We start from the raw sequence: 16,526 nt of genomic DNA on the forward strand, positions 1-16,526 counted from the left end.
GGATTGCCTCCCTCCCTCTCTGTTTTTAACTATTTTTCCCCCATCCCTTCCCCCATGGTCTTCTGTTAAGTTTCTCAAGATCCACATATGAGTGAAAACATATGATATCTGTCTTTCTCTGACTGACTTATTCACTCAGCATAATACCCTCCAGTTTCATCCACATTGCTGCAAAAGGCATGATTTTATTCTTTCTCATTGCTAAGTAGTATTCTACTGTATATATAAATCACGTCTTCTTTATCTATTCATCAGTTGATGGACATTTAGGCTCTTTCCATAATTTGGCTATTGTTGAAAGTGCTGCTATAAACATAGGGGTACATGTGCCCCTATGAATCAGCACTCCTGTATCCCTTGGGTAAATTCCTAGCAGTGATATTCCTGGGTCATAGGGTAGTTCTATTTTTAATTTTTTGAGGTACCTCCACACTGTTTTCCACAGGGGCTTCACAAGTTTGCATTCCCACCAACAGTGCAAGAGGGTTCCCATTTCTCCACATCCTCACCAGCATCTATAGTTTCCTTATTTGTTCATTTTAGCCACTCTGACCAGCGTGAGGTGGGATCTCAGTGTGGCTTTGATTTGTATTTCCCTGATGATGAGTGACATTGAGCATCTTTTCATGTGTCTGTCGGCCATCTGGATGTCTTCTTTGGAAAAGTGTCTATTCATGTCTTCTGCTCATTTCTTCACTGGATTATTTGTTTTTCACGTATGGAGTTTGGTGAGTTCTTTATAGATTTTGTATACTAGTCCTTTATTTGATATGTCATTTGCAAATACCTTTTCCCATTCTGTCGGTTGCCTTTTAGTTTTGTTGATTATTTCCTTTGCAGTGCAGAAGCTTTTTATCTTGATGAGGTCCCAATAGTTCATTTTTGCTTTTAATTTCCTTGTCTTTGGAGATGTGTCAAGTAAGAACTTGCTGTGGCTGAGGTCAAAGAGATTGTTGCCTGCTTTCTCCTCTAGGGTTTTGATGGTTTCCTGTCTCACATTTAGGTCTTTCATCAATTTTGAGTTTATTTTTGTGGATGATATGAGAAAGTGGTCTAGTTTCATTCTTCTGCATGTTGCTGTCCAGTTCTCCCAGCACCATTTGTTAAAGAGACTATCTTTTCTCCATTGGCTACTTTTTCCTGCTTTGTCAAAGATTAGTTGGCCATACATTTGTGGGCCCAATTCTGCATTCTCTATTCTATTCCATTGGTCTCTGTGTCTGTTTTTGTGCCAATACCATGCTGTCTTGATGATTACAGCTTTGTAGTGGAGGCTAAAGTCTGGGATTGTGATGCCTCCCACTTTGGTTTTCTTCTTCAGTATTACTTTGTCTATTCGGGGTCTTTTGTGGTTCTATACACAGTTTAGGATTGTTTGTTCTAGCTTTGAGAAGAATGCTGGTGCAATTTTGATTGGGATTGCATTGAATGTGTAGATTGCTTTGGGTAGTATTGACATTTTAGCAATATTTATTCTTCCAATCTATGAACATGGAATGTTTTTCCATTTCTTTGTGTCTTCTTCAATTTCCTTCATAAGCTTTCTATAGTTTTCAGCATACAGATCTTTTGTATATTTGGTTAGGTTTGTTCCTAGGTATTTTATGATTCTTGGTGCAATTGTGAATGGGATCAGTTTCTTTATTTGTCTTTCTATTGCTTCATTATTAGTGTATAAGAATGCAACTGATTTCTGTACATTAATTTTGTATCCTGTGACTTTGCTGAATTCATTTATCAGTTCTAGCAGACTTTTGGTGGAGTCTATTGGGTTTTCCATGTATACTATCATGTCATTTGCGAAAAGTGAAAGCTTGACTTCATCTTTGCCAATTTTGATGCCTTTGATTTCCTTTTGTTGTCTGACTGCTGATTCTAGAACTTCCAACACTATGTTAAACAACAGCGTGAGAGTGGACATCCCTGTCATGTTCCTAATCTCAGGGGGAAAGCTTTCAGGTTTTCCCCATTGAGGATGATATTAGCTGTGGGCTTTTCATAAATGGCTTTTATGATGTTTAAGTATGTTCCTTCTATCCCAAATTTCTTGAGGGTTTTTATTAAGAAACTATGCCATGCCATATTTTGTCAAATACATTTTCTGCATCTATTGACAGGATCGTATGGTTCTTATTCTTTCTTTTAAAAATGTGATGTATCACATTGATTTATTTGTGAATATTGAACCAGCCCTGCAGCCCAGGCATGAATCCCACTTGATCATGATGAATAATTCTTTTTATATGTTGTTCAATTTGATTTGCTAGTATCTTGTTGAGAATTTTTGCATCCATGTTCATCAGGGATATTGGCCTGTAGTTCTCCTTTTTTGTGGGGGTCTCTGTCTGGCTTGGGAATAAAGTAATGCTGGCTTCATAGAATGATTACAGAAGTTTTCCTTCCATTTCTATTTTTTGAAACAGCTTGAGAAGGATAGGTATTAACTCTGCTTTAAATATATGGTAGAATTCCCCAGGGAAGCCATCTGGTCCAGGACTCTTATTTGTTGGGAGATTTTTGATAACTGATTCAATTTCTTTACTAGTTATGGCTCTGTTCAAATTTTCTATTTCTTCCCATTTGAGTTTTGGTAATGTGTGGGTGCTTAGGAATTTTTCCATTTCTTCCAGGTTGTCCAGTTTGTTGGCGTATGATTTTTCATAGTATTCTCTGAAAATTGCTTATATTTCTGAAGGATTGGTTGTAATAAATCCATTTTCATTCATGATTTTATCTACTTGGGTCCTCTGTCTTTTCTTTTTGAGAAACCTGGATAGAGGTTTATCAATTTTATTTTTTCAAAAAACCAACTCTTTGTTTCATTGATCTGTTCTAGTGGGGTTTTTTTTGGTTTTTTTTTTGTTTGTTTGTTTGTTTTATTTTTTTACTCTATAGTGTTTATTTCTGCTCTGATCTTTATTATTTATCTTCTTCTTCTGAGTTTGGGGTTTCTTTGCTGTTCTGCTTCTAGTTCCTTTAGGTGTGCTGTTAGATTTTGTATTTGGGATTTTTCTTGTTTTTTGAGGTAGGGCTGGATTGCAATGTATTTTCCTCTTAGGAATGCCTTTGCTCCATCCCAAAGGGTTTGGATTGTTGTGTTTTACTTTTCATTTGTTTCTATATATTTTTTAATTTCTTCTTTAATTGCCTGATTGACCCATTTGTTCTTTAGTAGGATGTTCTTTAACCTCCATGCATTTGGAGGTTTTCCAAATTTTTCCTGTGGTTGATTTCAAGTTTCATAGCATTGTGGTCTAAAAGTGTGCATGGTATGATCTCAATTCTTTTATACTTATTGAGGGCTGTTTTGTGACCCAGTATGTGATCTATCTTGGAGAATGTTCCATGTGCACTCGAGAAGAATGTATGTTCTGCTGCTTTAGGATGAAAAGTTCTAAACATGTGTCAAGTCCATCTGTTCCAGTGTTTCATTCAGGGCCATTGTTTCTTTATATATTTTCTGTCTAGGTGATCTGTACATTGTTGTAAGTAGAGTATTAAAGTCCCCTGCAATTACCAGATTTTTACCAATAAGACTGCTTATGTTTGTGAATGTTTTATATATTTGGGTGCTCTCGAATTCAGTGCATAGACATTTATAATTGTTAGCTCTACTTGATGGATAGATCCCATAATTATTATATAATGCCCTTCTTCATCTCTTGTTGCAGACTTTAGTTTAAAATTTAGTTTCTCTGATATAAGTATGGCTACTCCAGCTTTCTTTTGACTTCCAGTAGCATGTTATATGGTTCTCTATCCCCTCACTTTCAATCTGAAGGTGTCCTCAGGTCTAAAATGGGTCTCTTGTAGACAGCAAATAGATGGAGTCTTGGCTTTTTTATCCATTCTGACACCCTATGCCATTTTGTTGGAGCATTTAGTTCACTTACATTCAGTGTTGTTGTTGAAGGATATAGGTTTAGAGTCATTGTGTTATCTGTAGGTTTAATGCTTGTAGTGATATCTCTTGTCCTTTGTGGTCCTTGCAACATTTCACTCACAGAGTCTCTCTTAGGATCTCTGGTAGGGCTGGTTTAGTGGTGATGAATTCCTTCAGTTTTTGTTTGTTTGGGAAAACCTTTATCTTTATCTCTCCTTCTATTCTGAATGACAGGCTTGCTGAATAAAGGATTCTTGACTGCATATTTTTCCTGTTCATCACATTGAAAATTTCCTGCCACTCCTTTCTGGACTGCCAAGTTTCAGTAGATAGGTCTGCTACTACCCTTATGTGTCTACCCTAGTATGTTAAGGCCCATTTATCCCTAGCTGCTTTCAGAATTCTCTCTTTATCTTTGTATTTTGTCAGTTTTACCATGGTATGTCGTGCAGAAGATCGATTCAGTTACGTCTGAAGGGAGTTCTCTGTGCTTCCCGGATTTCAATGTTTGTTTCCTTCTCCAGATTGGAGAAGTTCTCAGCTATGATTTGTTCAAGTACACCTTCAGACCCTTTCTTTCTTCTTCTGGAATTCCTATGACATGGATATTGTTCCATTTCATTGAATCAATTCTCTAATTCTCCCCTCATGATCCAGAATTTTTTTATCTCTTTTTCTAAGTTTCTTCTTTTTACATAATTTTGTCTTCTGTTTCATCTATTCTCCCCTCTGCCCCTTCAATCCTTGCTGTGACCTCCTCTATTTTATTTTGCACCTCATTTATAGCATTTTTAAATTCATCATTACTATTTTTATAGTTTCTTGGTCTCTGCAGCAATAGATTTTCTGCTGTCTTCTATGCTTTTTTTCAAGCCCCGCGATTAATCTTATGACTATTATTCTAAATTCTTGTTCAGTTATATTGTTTAAATATGTTTTGATCAATTCCTTAGCTGTCATTTCTTCCTGGAATTTCTTTTGAGGAGAATTCCTCTGTTTTGTCATTTCGGTTAGTTTTCTGTCCCTCATGTGTTTTAAAAGCTTGTTATATGCTCTTCACCTGCAAGCACTACTATATTAAAGAGGGGTCATACACTGTCCAGGGCATATCCCTTCAGAAGACATCTTTTAGAGAGTGTTACTTGCTCTCTGTTGTTGTGCCTTTGGTTATTTATCTCCCTTCTCCTAGTGATGTTTTGAACCCTCCACCAGGTGTGCTTTGATTATTCGTTGAAGTAGCCCTGGAAAGGAAAACAAACAAACAAACATAAAACAAAACAAAAGCATGTAAACACACAAACAAACAAAAAACGCAGAAACAAAAAACCAGAAACACCAGCTGCAAGTAAACAACAGGGTAGAGGAGGTGCTGATAGAAGAGGCCTTATCCCATACAAAGAGAGAAATGACAGGGGCGGGGGCAGGAAAAGAAAGAATAAAAACTGACCAGAGAAACTATACAGTATAATCCAGAGAGAGAGAAAGGAAAATAAAGAAGAAGGCGGGGAAAAAGAAAAAGAAAAGAAAGTTATCCAGACAGAGAAACCATATGGCTTAATCCAGAAAGAAAGAAAGGAAAATTAAGAAGGAGGCAAGGAAAAAGAAAAGAAGATAAAGTTGTCCAGACAGAGAAACTATACTTATGGCTTAATCCAGAGAGAGAGTGAAAGGAGAATAAAGAAGGAGGTATGGACCATGTATCAAGAGAATGGATTAAATATGTGTGCTTAAACAAACCAACAACCAGTGTAACCAGACTAGAGGAGGGAAGAGACAAGAAGGAGAAAAGGAAAGAAGAATGTATCTATATAATAAAAATTGTTGGAGAGTTAAACCAGGCAATGCAACAGTGCTGATCTGGAGGAGGGACCGTCTGGTTAATCAATGTCTATCCCTCTCCAGTAGAGAGCAGTTACCAGGCGAAGAGGGGCATGGTTTGGTGTAGACAGTCCCGCCTCCACTGTGGGCCCTGCTGTCTGATCCCTGAGACCCCACCTTGGTGGTGGTGGGGAGAGAAATGGTAACCCCTAGTCTCTTCTCCATGGAGCCAGTGCCCAGACCACTCTGTTTGAGCCATCCTCACTGTGCTGTGGGTGCAAATGAGGCAGTTTGTTCCACTCAGCCGATTCCCGTGCCCTGGAGCTTGGCTGGGGTTTAAACTCTTGCTCTGCATGCACTGGTACTGGGGAAGTGCTGCTCCATGCTGCCTAGTATGTGGTCCCTGGCTGGCAGATGCATGCAGGCTTTGTCCTGTCCCATAGCACTCCAGGGAGGGGATCACTTTCTCCCACTGCGGACTGCACCTCTGACCTAGCCACTGAGCCCAGGGCTGGCTCCCCTCCTCCCCAGGTTCATGATCCAGGCAGCTGGCTCCAGTCCAGAGAAATCCCTCAGTTAGAGATTGGATCTTTCCCTGTCAGGGTCAGTGTTTTTTTCTCTTGTCCAGATACAGTCCTATGCTTCACCAGCTGCTCATTCTCTTCCCTTTGTCTCTCCACAGAAGGGTTCCCTCCCCTCCATTTGTTTTATCTCTCCCAGTTCGCAATCACACACATATGACCTGTCAGTTTGTCCCAGTGGGTCCCTGGAAGCACGACTGTCTCTTTTCCTCCTGGACTCTTGGGATTCAAAGGCCTTTGGTTTCAACACTTCTTTGTTTGAGAGAAGAGGGAAGTTCAGATCCCCCTACTTCTCTGCCATGTTGGCCCCTCCTCCTTCCAATGTTTGTCTTTTAATTGAGAAAACTAACTCATCCACTTTTTTGTGTGTTAACTGGTATTTAATCGTATTCCTATCATGTTTTGTTTTTTGTGTGTATCCTGATAAATATGCTCTATATTTCTTTTGTTTTCTTTTGCATTATCACATTTTCGTCACATTTTTTGCTGATATTTTAGAATTTGTTCATATTATTTTTAGTCTATTATATTTTTAAAACTTTTCCCATTATTTTGGTGCCAACTTTAAGAATGAAAGAATCTGTGAGATCCTCCTCCTATCCCTAAATGAAACAATTAGGTAAGCACATGGTCCCCTTCATCTTCCATATTTTGTTCAATCTGTATTATTGGTTACAGACATTCTAATGTTTACATTATGAATATTGTCTTTCAAGAATTTATTCTTTTTTTTTTTAAATTTTTTTTTCAACGTTTTTTATTTATTTTTGGGACAGAGAGAGACAGAGCATGAACGGGGGAGGGGCAGAGAGAGAGGGAGACACAGAATCGGAAACAGGCTCCAGGCTCCGAGCCATCGGCCCAGAGCCTGACGCGGGGCTCAAACTCACGGACCGCGAGATCGTGACCTGGCTGAAGTCGGAGGCTTAACCGACTGCGCCACCCAGGCGCCCCTTTCAAGAATTTATTCTTGACATTTATATTAAGCTTCATGAGCATATTGCTAATAATAATTATTTAGGATAAACTAAGTTTTATTGGGTTTATTTCTCACATTTACCGCCCGCCCCCCCCCCCCCCCCCCATCACTCTCTTCTGGATGTGTTCCAATTAGGTTTCTATTTTTTCATTTTTATTTTTTTGAAATGTGAGGTCAACATAATATTCTGGACCTCTGGGAATGTAAATGCATACCTTTGATAAATCTCTACAGTGTTTGAACAATGTTTAAATGTAAATGCCTTTAGCCTGGCCATGCTTTCTAGCTTATCACAATTTCCATGTGCTCCCTTCTGTCTACTTGATCTACCTACCTGCCCTGCCACTTTTGTTTATAAATTCTATATAAACTTTCTTAGACCACATGCAATTTTAAATATTCAAGTGTTTAAAATATGATTCCAGGCTCTCACACTCTTTTCTTTCCTGAACTTAGGCTTTGGAAGATCAGGTGTGGGAACTCTTGCAGGAAGCAGACAAGACAGCTGAAGAGAACAAGGATCAGAGTCAAGTCTATGATGCCATGGCCAACACCTTGGGTGAAGCATGGACAGCGCTTGTCTCTATGCTTGAAAAAAGAAGGGAGCTCCTCAGGTTGACCTCTGAATTTTTTGAAAATGCCTTGGAGGTTTGTGTTTTAAAAAACTACCTCTTCACTTCAGAGCTAATGGATAGCACTTCTGAAAATGTTCTATTTCCACAAACGGACATTGCAATCACTTTAAAAAATGGCAGAATGACTAAGTTATATATAATGCATTTAATTTTTGATTGCCAAAGAATAAAGTTGTTAATATTTTAAATGTAGTCCTTCAAAAAAAACTTTTAACTATAACTATAAAATTAAGTAAAATATTAAGTAAAAATGGAAACTCTTATTCATAAGTCAGTATAATTAGTAAATCAAACAATTATCCCTGATTACAGGATTATTGCGAAATGTTGGTATAACGTGTTCTTGTTGACTAAAAGATGGAGGGTAGAGTTTCTTTGGCTATTTACCAAAAGGCAATTGCAGAATATTCTATGGAACATTTGACTTGTAAGCATAGTATTTTATAGAATGCTTTCTTAAGGCATATAGTTGAATTCCATAATTTGAACTTATTAAAAATTTAAGTAAAAGAAAAAGTCCTGGACCTAAGAAGGTCATTTCTTCCTGTGACTTTTCTTGAATTCTGAGATTTTTTTGCAGTTCCCAATTTCAAAATGTGAGACTCAAAGAACATTATCAAAAGAGCTGTTGTATTTGGTGTAAGACAGTTATTGGAAATTTCACTTTTAACTTCTCTGTCAAGTGGCAGTACATTCATTTTGATGTGAGAGCACTGCTTCATTATGATAAAGCACTAGCTTTGAAAAATATGACACTTCTGAACTGAAAATTCGGGTCTTAAATCCAAAATAATGAAGGAAGAAAGATTAGTAAGAGAACATAAAAATTGGGGTAGGCAATCTCATGCATCATGAACTTGTTTAAAAGTAAAAAGAAGGAGCAAAAACCTTATTGTAACTTTTAAGGTTTGTTTCCTACAGTTTGAATACAGAAGTCCAACTACAATTCATTTTATAGATCATCTTGAGAAAAAGTTTCACACATAGTTTTCTTTCCTAAACAGAAACCAGGTGAAATGCACCTCCAGGGGTCAAATTGTAGATACATCGGATTCATTCCATCTAAGTAAGTGGGGTATAGATGTCAACTGCCCTTGAAATTCAACTCATTTGAGCCCAGGAAATGATCTTCCTTCAAACATTAGGCCCAATATTTGTTTCTCACAAGGTAGTAGCATTAATGCTAGCTGATTTTCTCTGTGATGAGAAATTATTTCCAGATATTGCATGAAGTAAAAGGAAATACTAAGTCACCTCATAGTTCAACCCAGCACTCTGATTTCTACTGAAAAGATACTGTTTCTTGTATTATCCTGCTTCCAGTTTTGTGGGTCACTTCATACTAAGCTGAATGCAGACTCTTACATAATCTTTCCTGCCCCTTCTGTATGCTAAAACTATTGTCATTACTTATTTAAAAAAAAAAAAAAAGATGAGAATAAGGTCTTTGCAAAGTGTCCCACCATTGACACTTCTATCCCATGCAAGATGCAAAAAGAAAAGTGGGCAAAAGAAAATACCCATCAGGTAAAAAAAAAAGTTAACAGATCTTTAGAGAAAACTTTTCTGAGTAAAGCATTGTTTGTTTATTTATTTATTGTAATTTCAAATAACAGATGAAATATAGGTATAAGTTATACAGTGACTCCAAAACTTTTTAGTGTTCTAAAGAGAAAAACCAAATCACCTTCTAGAGTTGGGTTTGTTTGTTTATTTGTTTGTTTGTTTGTTTTGAAGCTTCTCTTCAAAGAATACCCTCAAGGGGCACGTGGATAGCTCAGTCAGTTAAGTGTCCCTCTTGATTTCAATTCGTTATGAAATGAGCTCATGGGTCATGAGAAGGATCACAGAGCCTGCTTGAGATTCTCTCTCTCCCTCTCTCTCTGCCCCTCCCCTGCTCTCTCTCTCTCAAAATAAATAAATAAATAAATAAACATTTTTTTAAAAAACCCAAAGAATACCCTTAACATAAGCTATTATAAATGGAATGAATTAGAGATGTAAATGATGTGTGGATAGGATCCTCTTATTGAATTATGATGCATAAAGTTCCATAAGAAATGGAATGACTTCTTATTGCATGGTTGATATTTATTACAGGACTGTTTCAGACGCACAGACTTGACCATTAGACAGGTTATTCTCTTATCAAACACCAAGCTAACTTTCAGAACATTGTCCATAAGTGGCAGTGGCTGGTATCACTAGATTGTTCTAACATGGTGGCGGAGGCCTTCTCCACATTTCCAAAGAGGGCATCCTCATTAGTCTGTCTTCATCATTCCATGCATTTATAACTGGATTTTATGTGGCTATTATAATAATCAAAATACAGCACATCTCGTTAACTGGATAGTTACATAAAAATATTAAAAATCATTAAATTCATAGATGATAATTTGGAGAAAACTTGAAAAAGAAGCATGTGATAAGCTTTTATGTCTTTTTAAAAAAATGTTTTATTTATTTTTTAGACAGAGAGAGACAGTGCATGAGTGGGGTTGGGACAGAAAGAGAGAGGGAGACACAAAATCCAAGCAGGCTCCAGGCTCCAAGCTGTCAGCACAGAGCCTGACACAGGGCTTGAACTCACAAACTGTGAGATCATGACCTGAACTGAAGTCAGTTGCTTAACCAACTGAGCCACCCAGCTTTTGTATCTTTCTCACTGATACTTTACCTTTATGAATCAGTTCAATACCTAATCCACAGGTAAACAAGTTGATTGAAATATTCTTATAAACTATCATAATTACCTTTCAATCTGAGCGTTAAAACTATTATCCAGCTAGACTACCACTATGTCTACTACCATGGATATACTGTACTGGTAGAACCAAAGATGTTTTACCCTCTTCTAAAATTTGTTTCTAAGATTATTCCTCTGAGAATATTAACATCACTTCAGATACCTCCCCTTCATATTTCCTCCAAGGAGAAACAGAAAGACTGGTCATATTCGTCACCATTTAGGATGTAAAATTGCTTCTTGTTTTTTGAAACAGTGGAGAAGTTTTCCATTTTGCATTCTTGCTGTATCTAATTTCATTTTTATTTATACAAAGAATACATAAGATCATTGATAAAAATGCAAACAAAATTACAAAGTATAGATTTAGGAGGTAAAATGCATTCCCCCATCCTAAATCTCATTCCTTCTTATAAAGGCAATCCTTTGGTTTATATCTCTTCAAATCAGTTTTTGCACAAAAATATATATTTTTGTTTTGTATAAGAAATGGGATTAGACATTGATTCTCAGTCTTTTTGAAATGGGATTAGACTTGTGTTATTTTGAAAGTTACATTTTTTTGGTTCTAGGTCTAATCACAGAGGAAAACATTATATTTTAACTTTCTTAAATTATATTTACTTATAATTACATAGGCTACTGGTTTACCAAACTTTCATTGTTTTGTTTTTGTTGTTGTTAGCAAGCTTTCTGGTTATTCTTTGATGAACTGCTTTACATGTTGAAAAATGGCTGCTTAGACACAATAATTTTAGCTGAAAATTCCAATAGACATTTATCGGTAAACTAGTTAGATTATTTCAGCATATATGACATATTTCCAAGTATGAAAGGAATACAAAGGAAGGAGAAGAAAATTTTTACTTTGGCACTTTGTAAAGTGACAACATGCAAACACACAGCCTCATACAAGCACCCTAAGCCAGCACGCACTCACACAAACACACACATCATTATACAAACACACACATTTACAGTCAACTAGGCCATGAATTAATGAAAAACTTGTACAAATAACCCAAAGTGGCACATTAATTTTTATTTTTTCAAATGTCTTTCCATTGTATTTCTGTTGTAGTTTGCTATTAAAATAGACCAAGCTGAAGATTTCCTCCGGAACACCCAGGAGTTTGAGAGTGCCGAGTCCTTAAAATCCCTTCTGCAGCTTCATGAAAATCATACCAAAGGCAAGAAATATGTTTATTCCTCACCTAACCTTTTAGAGGTTTTACAATGTGTTCACATGAGAATGCTCACGCGTGACATCGTATTTTAAATTTGTCTGTTTATACCTCAAACTGTTCCAAGAGAGGTTAAATAAAGCTTTATTTTTGGTCATCTGTTTCAGAAAAGACATAGTTGTAAATGATTCTAAGGGGATGTTAGAGGAATAGCCTCCAAAGATTTGGTTATTCAACCTGCCACATTTTATCTCCTGAGATCAGAGGCCATTTCTACCTTGTTCAGCCTTGTATCCTCAGCATCTAGCACAGTGCTGGCACATGGTGGATCCTCATGAAATATTTCTTGATTGAATAAATGGTTGAATTCAGTGAATGTTCCTTCAGGGTCAGGAAATGAAGAGCAGTCTTCAAATAATAGCTTTGGATAAGGAAAATACCGTTTTCACTGTTACACTTATTGTTTAAAAAGAGAGTAGAGGAAGTCTGCAATTTGGTTGGGGCATGTATACATTTATTGGTGAGTAACCTCTGTGCTTCCCGTGGGTCCCTGTTATACCACCCAGCACACTGTGTAATAACAATTTATTTCCATATTTGTCTCCATCACCAGATTGTGAGACTCTGGAGGGTAGGTATTAGTACATCCCTGAGTCTCTACGATGTAGAATAGCATCCAACCCAAAGTATGTTTATTGAGTGTCATTTGTATTTAATTCCAGTGTAAGACACAACACGATGATACAAACCTGAGGAATAAACAAGGCACTACATTAAGGAAGAGACAGTTGGTTCTAAGCTCTGAAAGATCACAACTAAGCCCTCCACTTTTCCAGTGGTCTTCTTACAATGAACATAATACCTAAGAATATTCCTCACAGTAGCAATTGTATTATTATTTCCTTGTTCTTAAGTGTTTTATATATATTTTAAATGTGGCTGACATATAGGTTCATTAGGGTCCATTATACTATTTTCTTTACTTTTGTATATATTTGAAAGTGCCCACTGAATGAGTTTAGGAAACACCATCCTGCTGCGGAACATTTGGAATATTTTAAAATCTTTTAGGAAGAAATATCACTCACGATCTTGATGCCAAGACTGTAACTTTGATACTTCTTAGAAATTACCCATTTGGAAAGATTATTTAGCAAGTTATAAAGTCACTTAAGCTATGTACATCTCTATTTATCCATCTTGAATTTATTATATATACTTACGAATGGCAAACTGTACAGGTATTTGTATAAAATCTACTTTAATATTAACTTGCTTAGATATAATGACAATCAAAATAAATAATAAAAAGCTATTAAATATCTACTTGCCTCACATCACAAGGCATTATCTCAGAAATGGGGATTTTATGTATGCAAAAATGTAGTCTTTAAAATTAATACACCATAGGGATTTTGTATTTCTTGACGCTCATGATATTCTATCTAGTTTACCCTTGAGGAGAAATACATTACTTTGTATGATCAACTGGTGGAATAAATAGCTAGGAAAGCATGAACAATAAATAGTTAAGATGGAAGAAACCAACAGAGGAAGAACCAAAGGAACTGACAGAGGAAACTGAGGGAAGAATTGATCCACTTTAATGGGTAGCAGTAACAGACTGATTGTAGTCTAGGTACAGTTTACAAGTTATCTTTGGCCAGAGACTCCATTCCTGGTGGTACTATAGTAGTAGTTACACTATTTTGACAGATGTTGAAACAGAAAACCAGAAAAAGATTGCAAATGGAAATTTTGGATTATTATATGCATTCTGTAGGAACCAGAACAGGTTGGCATGATCCACTGTCAGTGTGCAATACCCTAGCACTTAGAGCTATGCTTCTCTCTCTCATTGGAAAAGTCTAGTGTGTAGGAGCTAGTTATGGAAGGGAAGAAAATAAATACTATGTGGAAACCCTGCCACTTATCCATATTTCGTGTGTGTGTGTGTGTGTGTGTGTGTGTGTGTGTGTGTGTAACTTTTCACAATATCATAACAAACTCTTCAATGCAAAGGAAATACATATACATATAAATGGAGAAGCAAAAAGTAAATAAATAAATGGAGAAGCAGTCATACTGATTATCACATAGGCTATACAAATTAAAATTCTTCAGTTTGATACACAAGGCCCTCTATAACCTGTCTTCACCTCATTTGCAAGTTCTTTTTTTTCACTTCTATAAAAGAACCTGTTCTAGACAGATAATTCTTTTTATGCCCCTGCCTCTCCCATCTTATTCACGTTTGCTTCCATTTCTTTAAGAGATTTACTCTCATGTTCTCCCTGCCTCTTCCTGCTCTATTTGAATGATCCCATCCTCTTTTTGGTTCAAGTTGTTCTTGCTGTTTGTTGTTTTGCATCGTTAACTCCCAATAAAATTGCCCATTGCACATAATCACACCTTGCTTGCTCTGAGCAGATAATACCATCTAATACTTTATTTGACAGCTCTAGATCATGTGACACAAACTACTTCACATTCTTTCTTTTTCATGTCAAAATCTCTCTCTCCAATATCTTCACTTATATCATTCTCTCTTCCAGATCTCCCACCCGCAAAAAAAAAATTGTCAAGTTAAAAGAGACAACTGGCCCAACTACCACAGCCTAATTATTGCCACACAGTTAACTGTGGAATGTTAGGATGCTAAAGTAGAGTGCCATGGCTCTAAAGTAGGGAGCCTGACACGGGGCTTGAATCCACAAACTGCAAGATCATGACCTGAGCCAAAGTCAGACACTTAACTGACTGAGCCAACCGGGTGCCCCATCAAAGTCTTTTTTTTTATATCTCTAGAGGACCACTGATCTCTAGCACGTATATCTCTCTTAATTCTTCCCCCTCTTTTAATACTTTGATCTCATTCAAGCATTCTACAAAAACTGTTGAACATTTCTCCTATGCCAGTCACTATGCTAAGTGCTAGGAATGTTATCCTGGTCACTGTCCCCATATTGCATCGGAGCCTGGTGGCAAAGGGAGACAATAAATCAACTAACCGAACACATAAGTATAAAACTACGGTTGTGTTAAGAGCTATGAATGAGAGGAATATTGCATCATGAGAACAATTAATAGGAGGATTTGATTCAGTCTGGTTTATTCATTGAAGAATTGGCAGTTGAATAAGGCCCAAAGTATGAATAGAATAAAGGTAGAGAAGGAAGGGTTTGAGGAGAATGGTGTTCCTGGCAGAGGACACAGTGAAAAGTTCTGGGGCAGAAGGGAATGTAGCATTTGTAATGTATGTAAAAAGAGAGGGATGAAGAGTAGAAAGATTAAGAAAATCTGAAAGGGAAGATAGGGACCAGACCATGCCAGACTTAAATTATGTCAAGGCATCTGTCCTTAATTCTAAGGCTATGGGAAGCCATTGTTAGGTAGGTGTGTGTGTGTCTGTGTGTGTCTGTGTGTGTGTGTGTGCGCGCGCGTGCACATGCATGCATGCGTGTGACATACTGTGTTTAGAAAAAAATCTCTCTGGCTAACTAAGAAGAATAGATGAATGGATTGGAGAAGGATGCCATTCAGAGGTGGCTGCACAAGTCCAGGCAACAAATAATGTTTTCTGTAGTGAGGACGAAGAGAAGTAGACACTTGTAGGAGACAAAGGGTGAAATTGACAGGTCTTGATAATGAGGGAGAGGAATGTGTCATGGATGACTCCTGGGTCATAGACTTTAAACCTCATTAGCAGCCCATTCACTTCAGAACATAGAACATGTCAAGGAGAGCAGGCACCTTAACAGTATCACACCACTAAAACCTGACTGAAACAGTGCCCAAATCCCACGATCTCTCCCCTCCTGTACTGTATTATACTATCACTGAACTGCAGCACCCTATCATTTGGCAGTTAGTGCTACAGAAATTGTTAGGTTATGGTATCTGGCTAGTTGTATCACAGGCATTTTATGTTTACACATTTGAATTCCTTACAGTATAATTTATTGTTAATATAAAGGTTACATACATTTGAAATTCTACCAAGAGTCTGAATATTACTATAGAAGAGCTTGCTCATATCTCTATTCTTTCTTCTTTCTAATTTTCTTCTAGAACTCTTAGAACGATCTCTAGCCCTTTTAAACAAAAGTCAACAACTCACTGACTTCATAGAAAAATTCAAGTGTGATGGACCTAATGTGAATTCTGAGTTGATTCAGGGAGCTCATAACAGCTGTCTGAAGATTGACAGCCTTCTTGAGCTTCTACAAGATAGGAGACGGCAACTAGACAAGGGTCTGAAGCAACAGCAGCAAGAACTGGGTCAGGTTCTGAAGATATGTCAGTGGGACCAGCAAGAAAATCAGGTAACTCAAAGGGGAGTTAATGATATCCTGACCTCAGCTAATGAAGTTTGGCTATTATGTGGATTAGATCTTTCCTGGGATGGTTCTTCAGTTGCCATGATCAAATTCTTTGGTCTTTGGTCCAAACTAATAGGTTGTTTTCTCACACAAGTTAAATGGAAAACAAAGGTTTGTATTTCCTGTCATCATAATATTGATTTTATAAATGGGAGAGTACTTATGGGTAGTTTTGAAAATGACTATGTTCTATTGTTGGATTCTCTTTCTCACATCTTTCTAGGTTACTACTTTTAGACACATTTCTTTGAAATTCCAAATATAAATTGTAGCTTTCTTGAAAGTTAGAGAGGCAGGATGATGCTGAACTGTATT

General features: G+C 37.0%; 1 protein-coding gene across 4 annotated transcripts in view; it reads left to right on the plus strand.

Annotated features, from left to right (window-relative positions):
- The window catches only part of CCDC141 (coiled-coil domain containing 141), a 203,580-nt gene that overhangs the window by 47,794 nt on the left and 139,260 nt on the right, over window positions 1-16,526 (plus strand). For all 4 annotated transcript variants that reach the window (XM_060621974.3, XM_060621976.3, XM_060621973.3 and 1 more), the window contains exons 3-5: window positions 7,718-7,909; window positions 11,727-11,835; window positions 15,901-16,154. In XM_060621974.3, coding sequence (XP_060477957.3) covers window positions 7,718-7,909; window positions 11,727-11,835; window positions 15,901-16,154 — 555 coding nt within the window. The remainder of the gene's footprint in view (window positions 1-7,717; window positions 7,910-11,726; window positions 11,836-15,900; window positions 16,155-16,526) is intronic.

Source organism: Panthera onca, chromosome C1 (genome assembly GCF_046562875.1).
Source record: "Panthera onca isolate mPanOnc1 chromosome C1, mPanOnc1 haplotype 2, whole genome shotgun sequence".
In the NCBI taxonomy this organism is placed as follows: Eukaryota; Metazoa; Chordata; class Mammalia; order Carnivora; family Felidae; genus Panthera; species Panthera onca.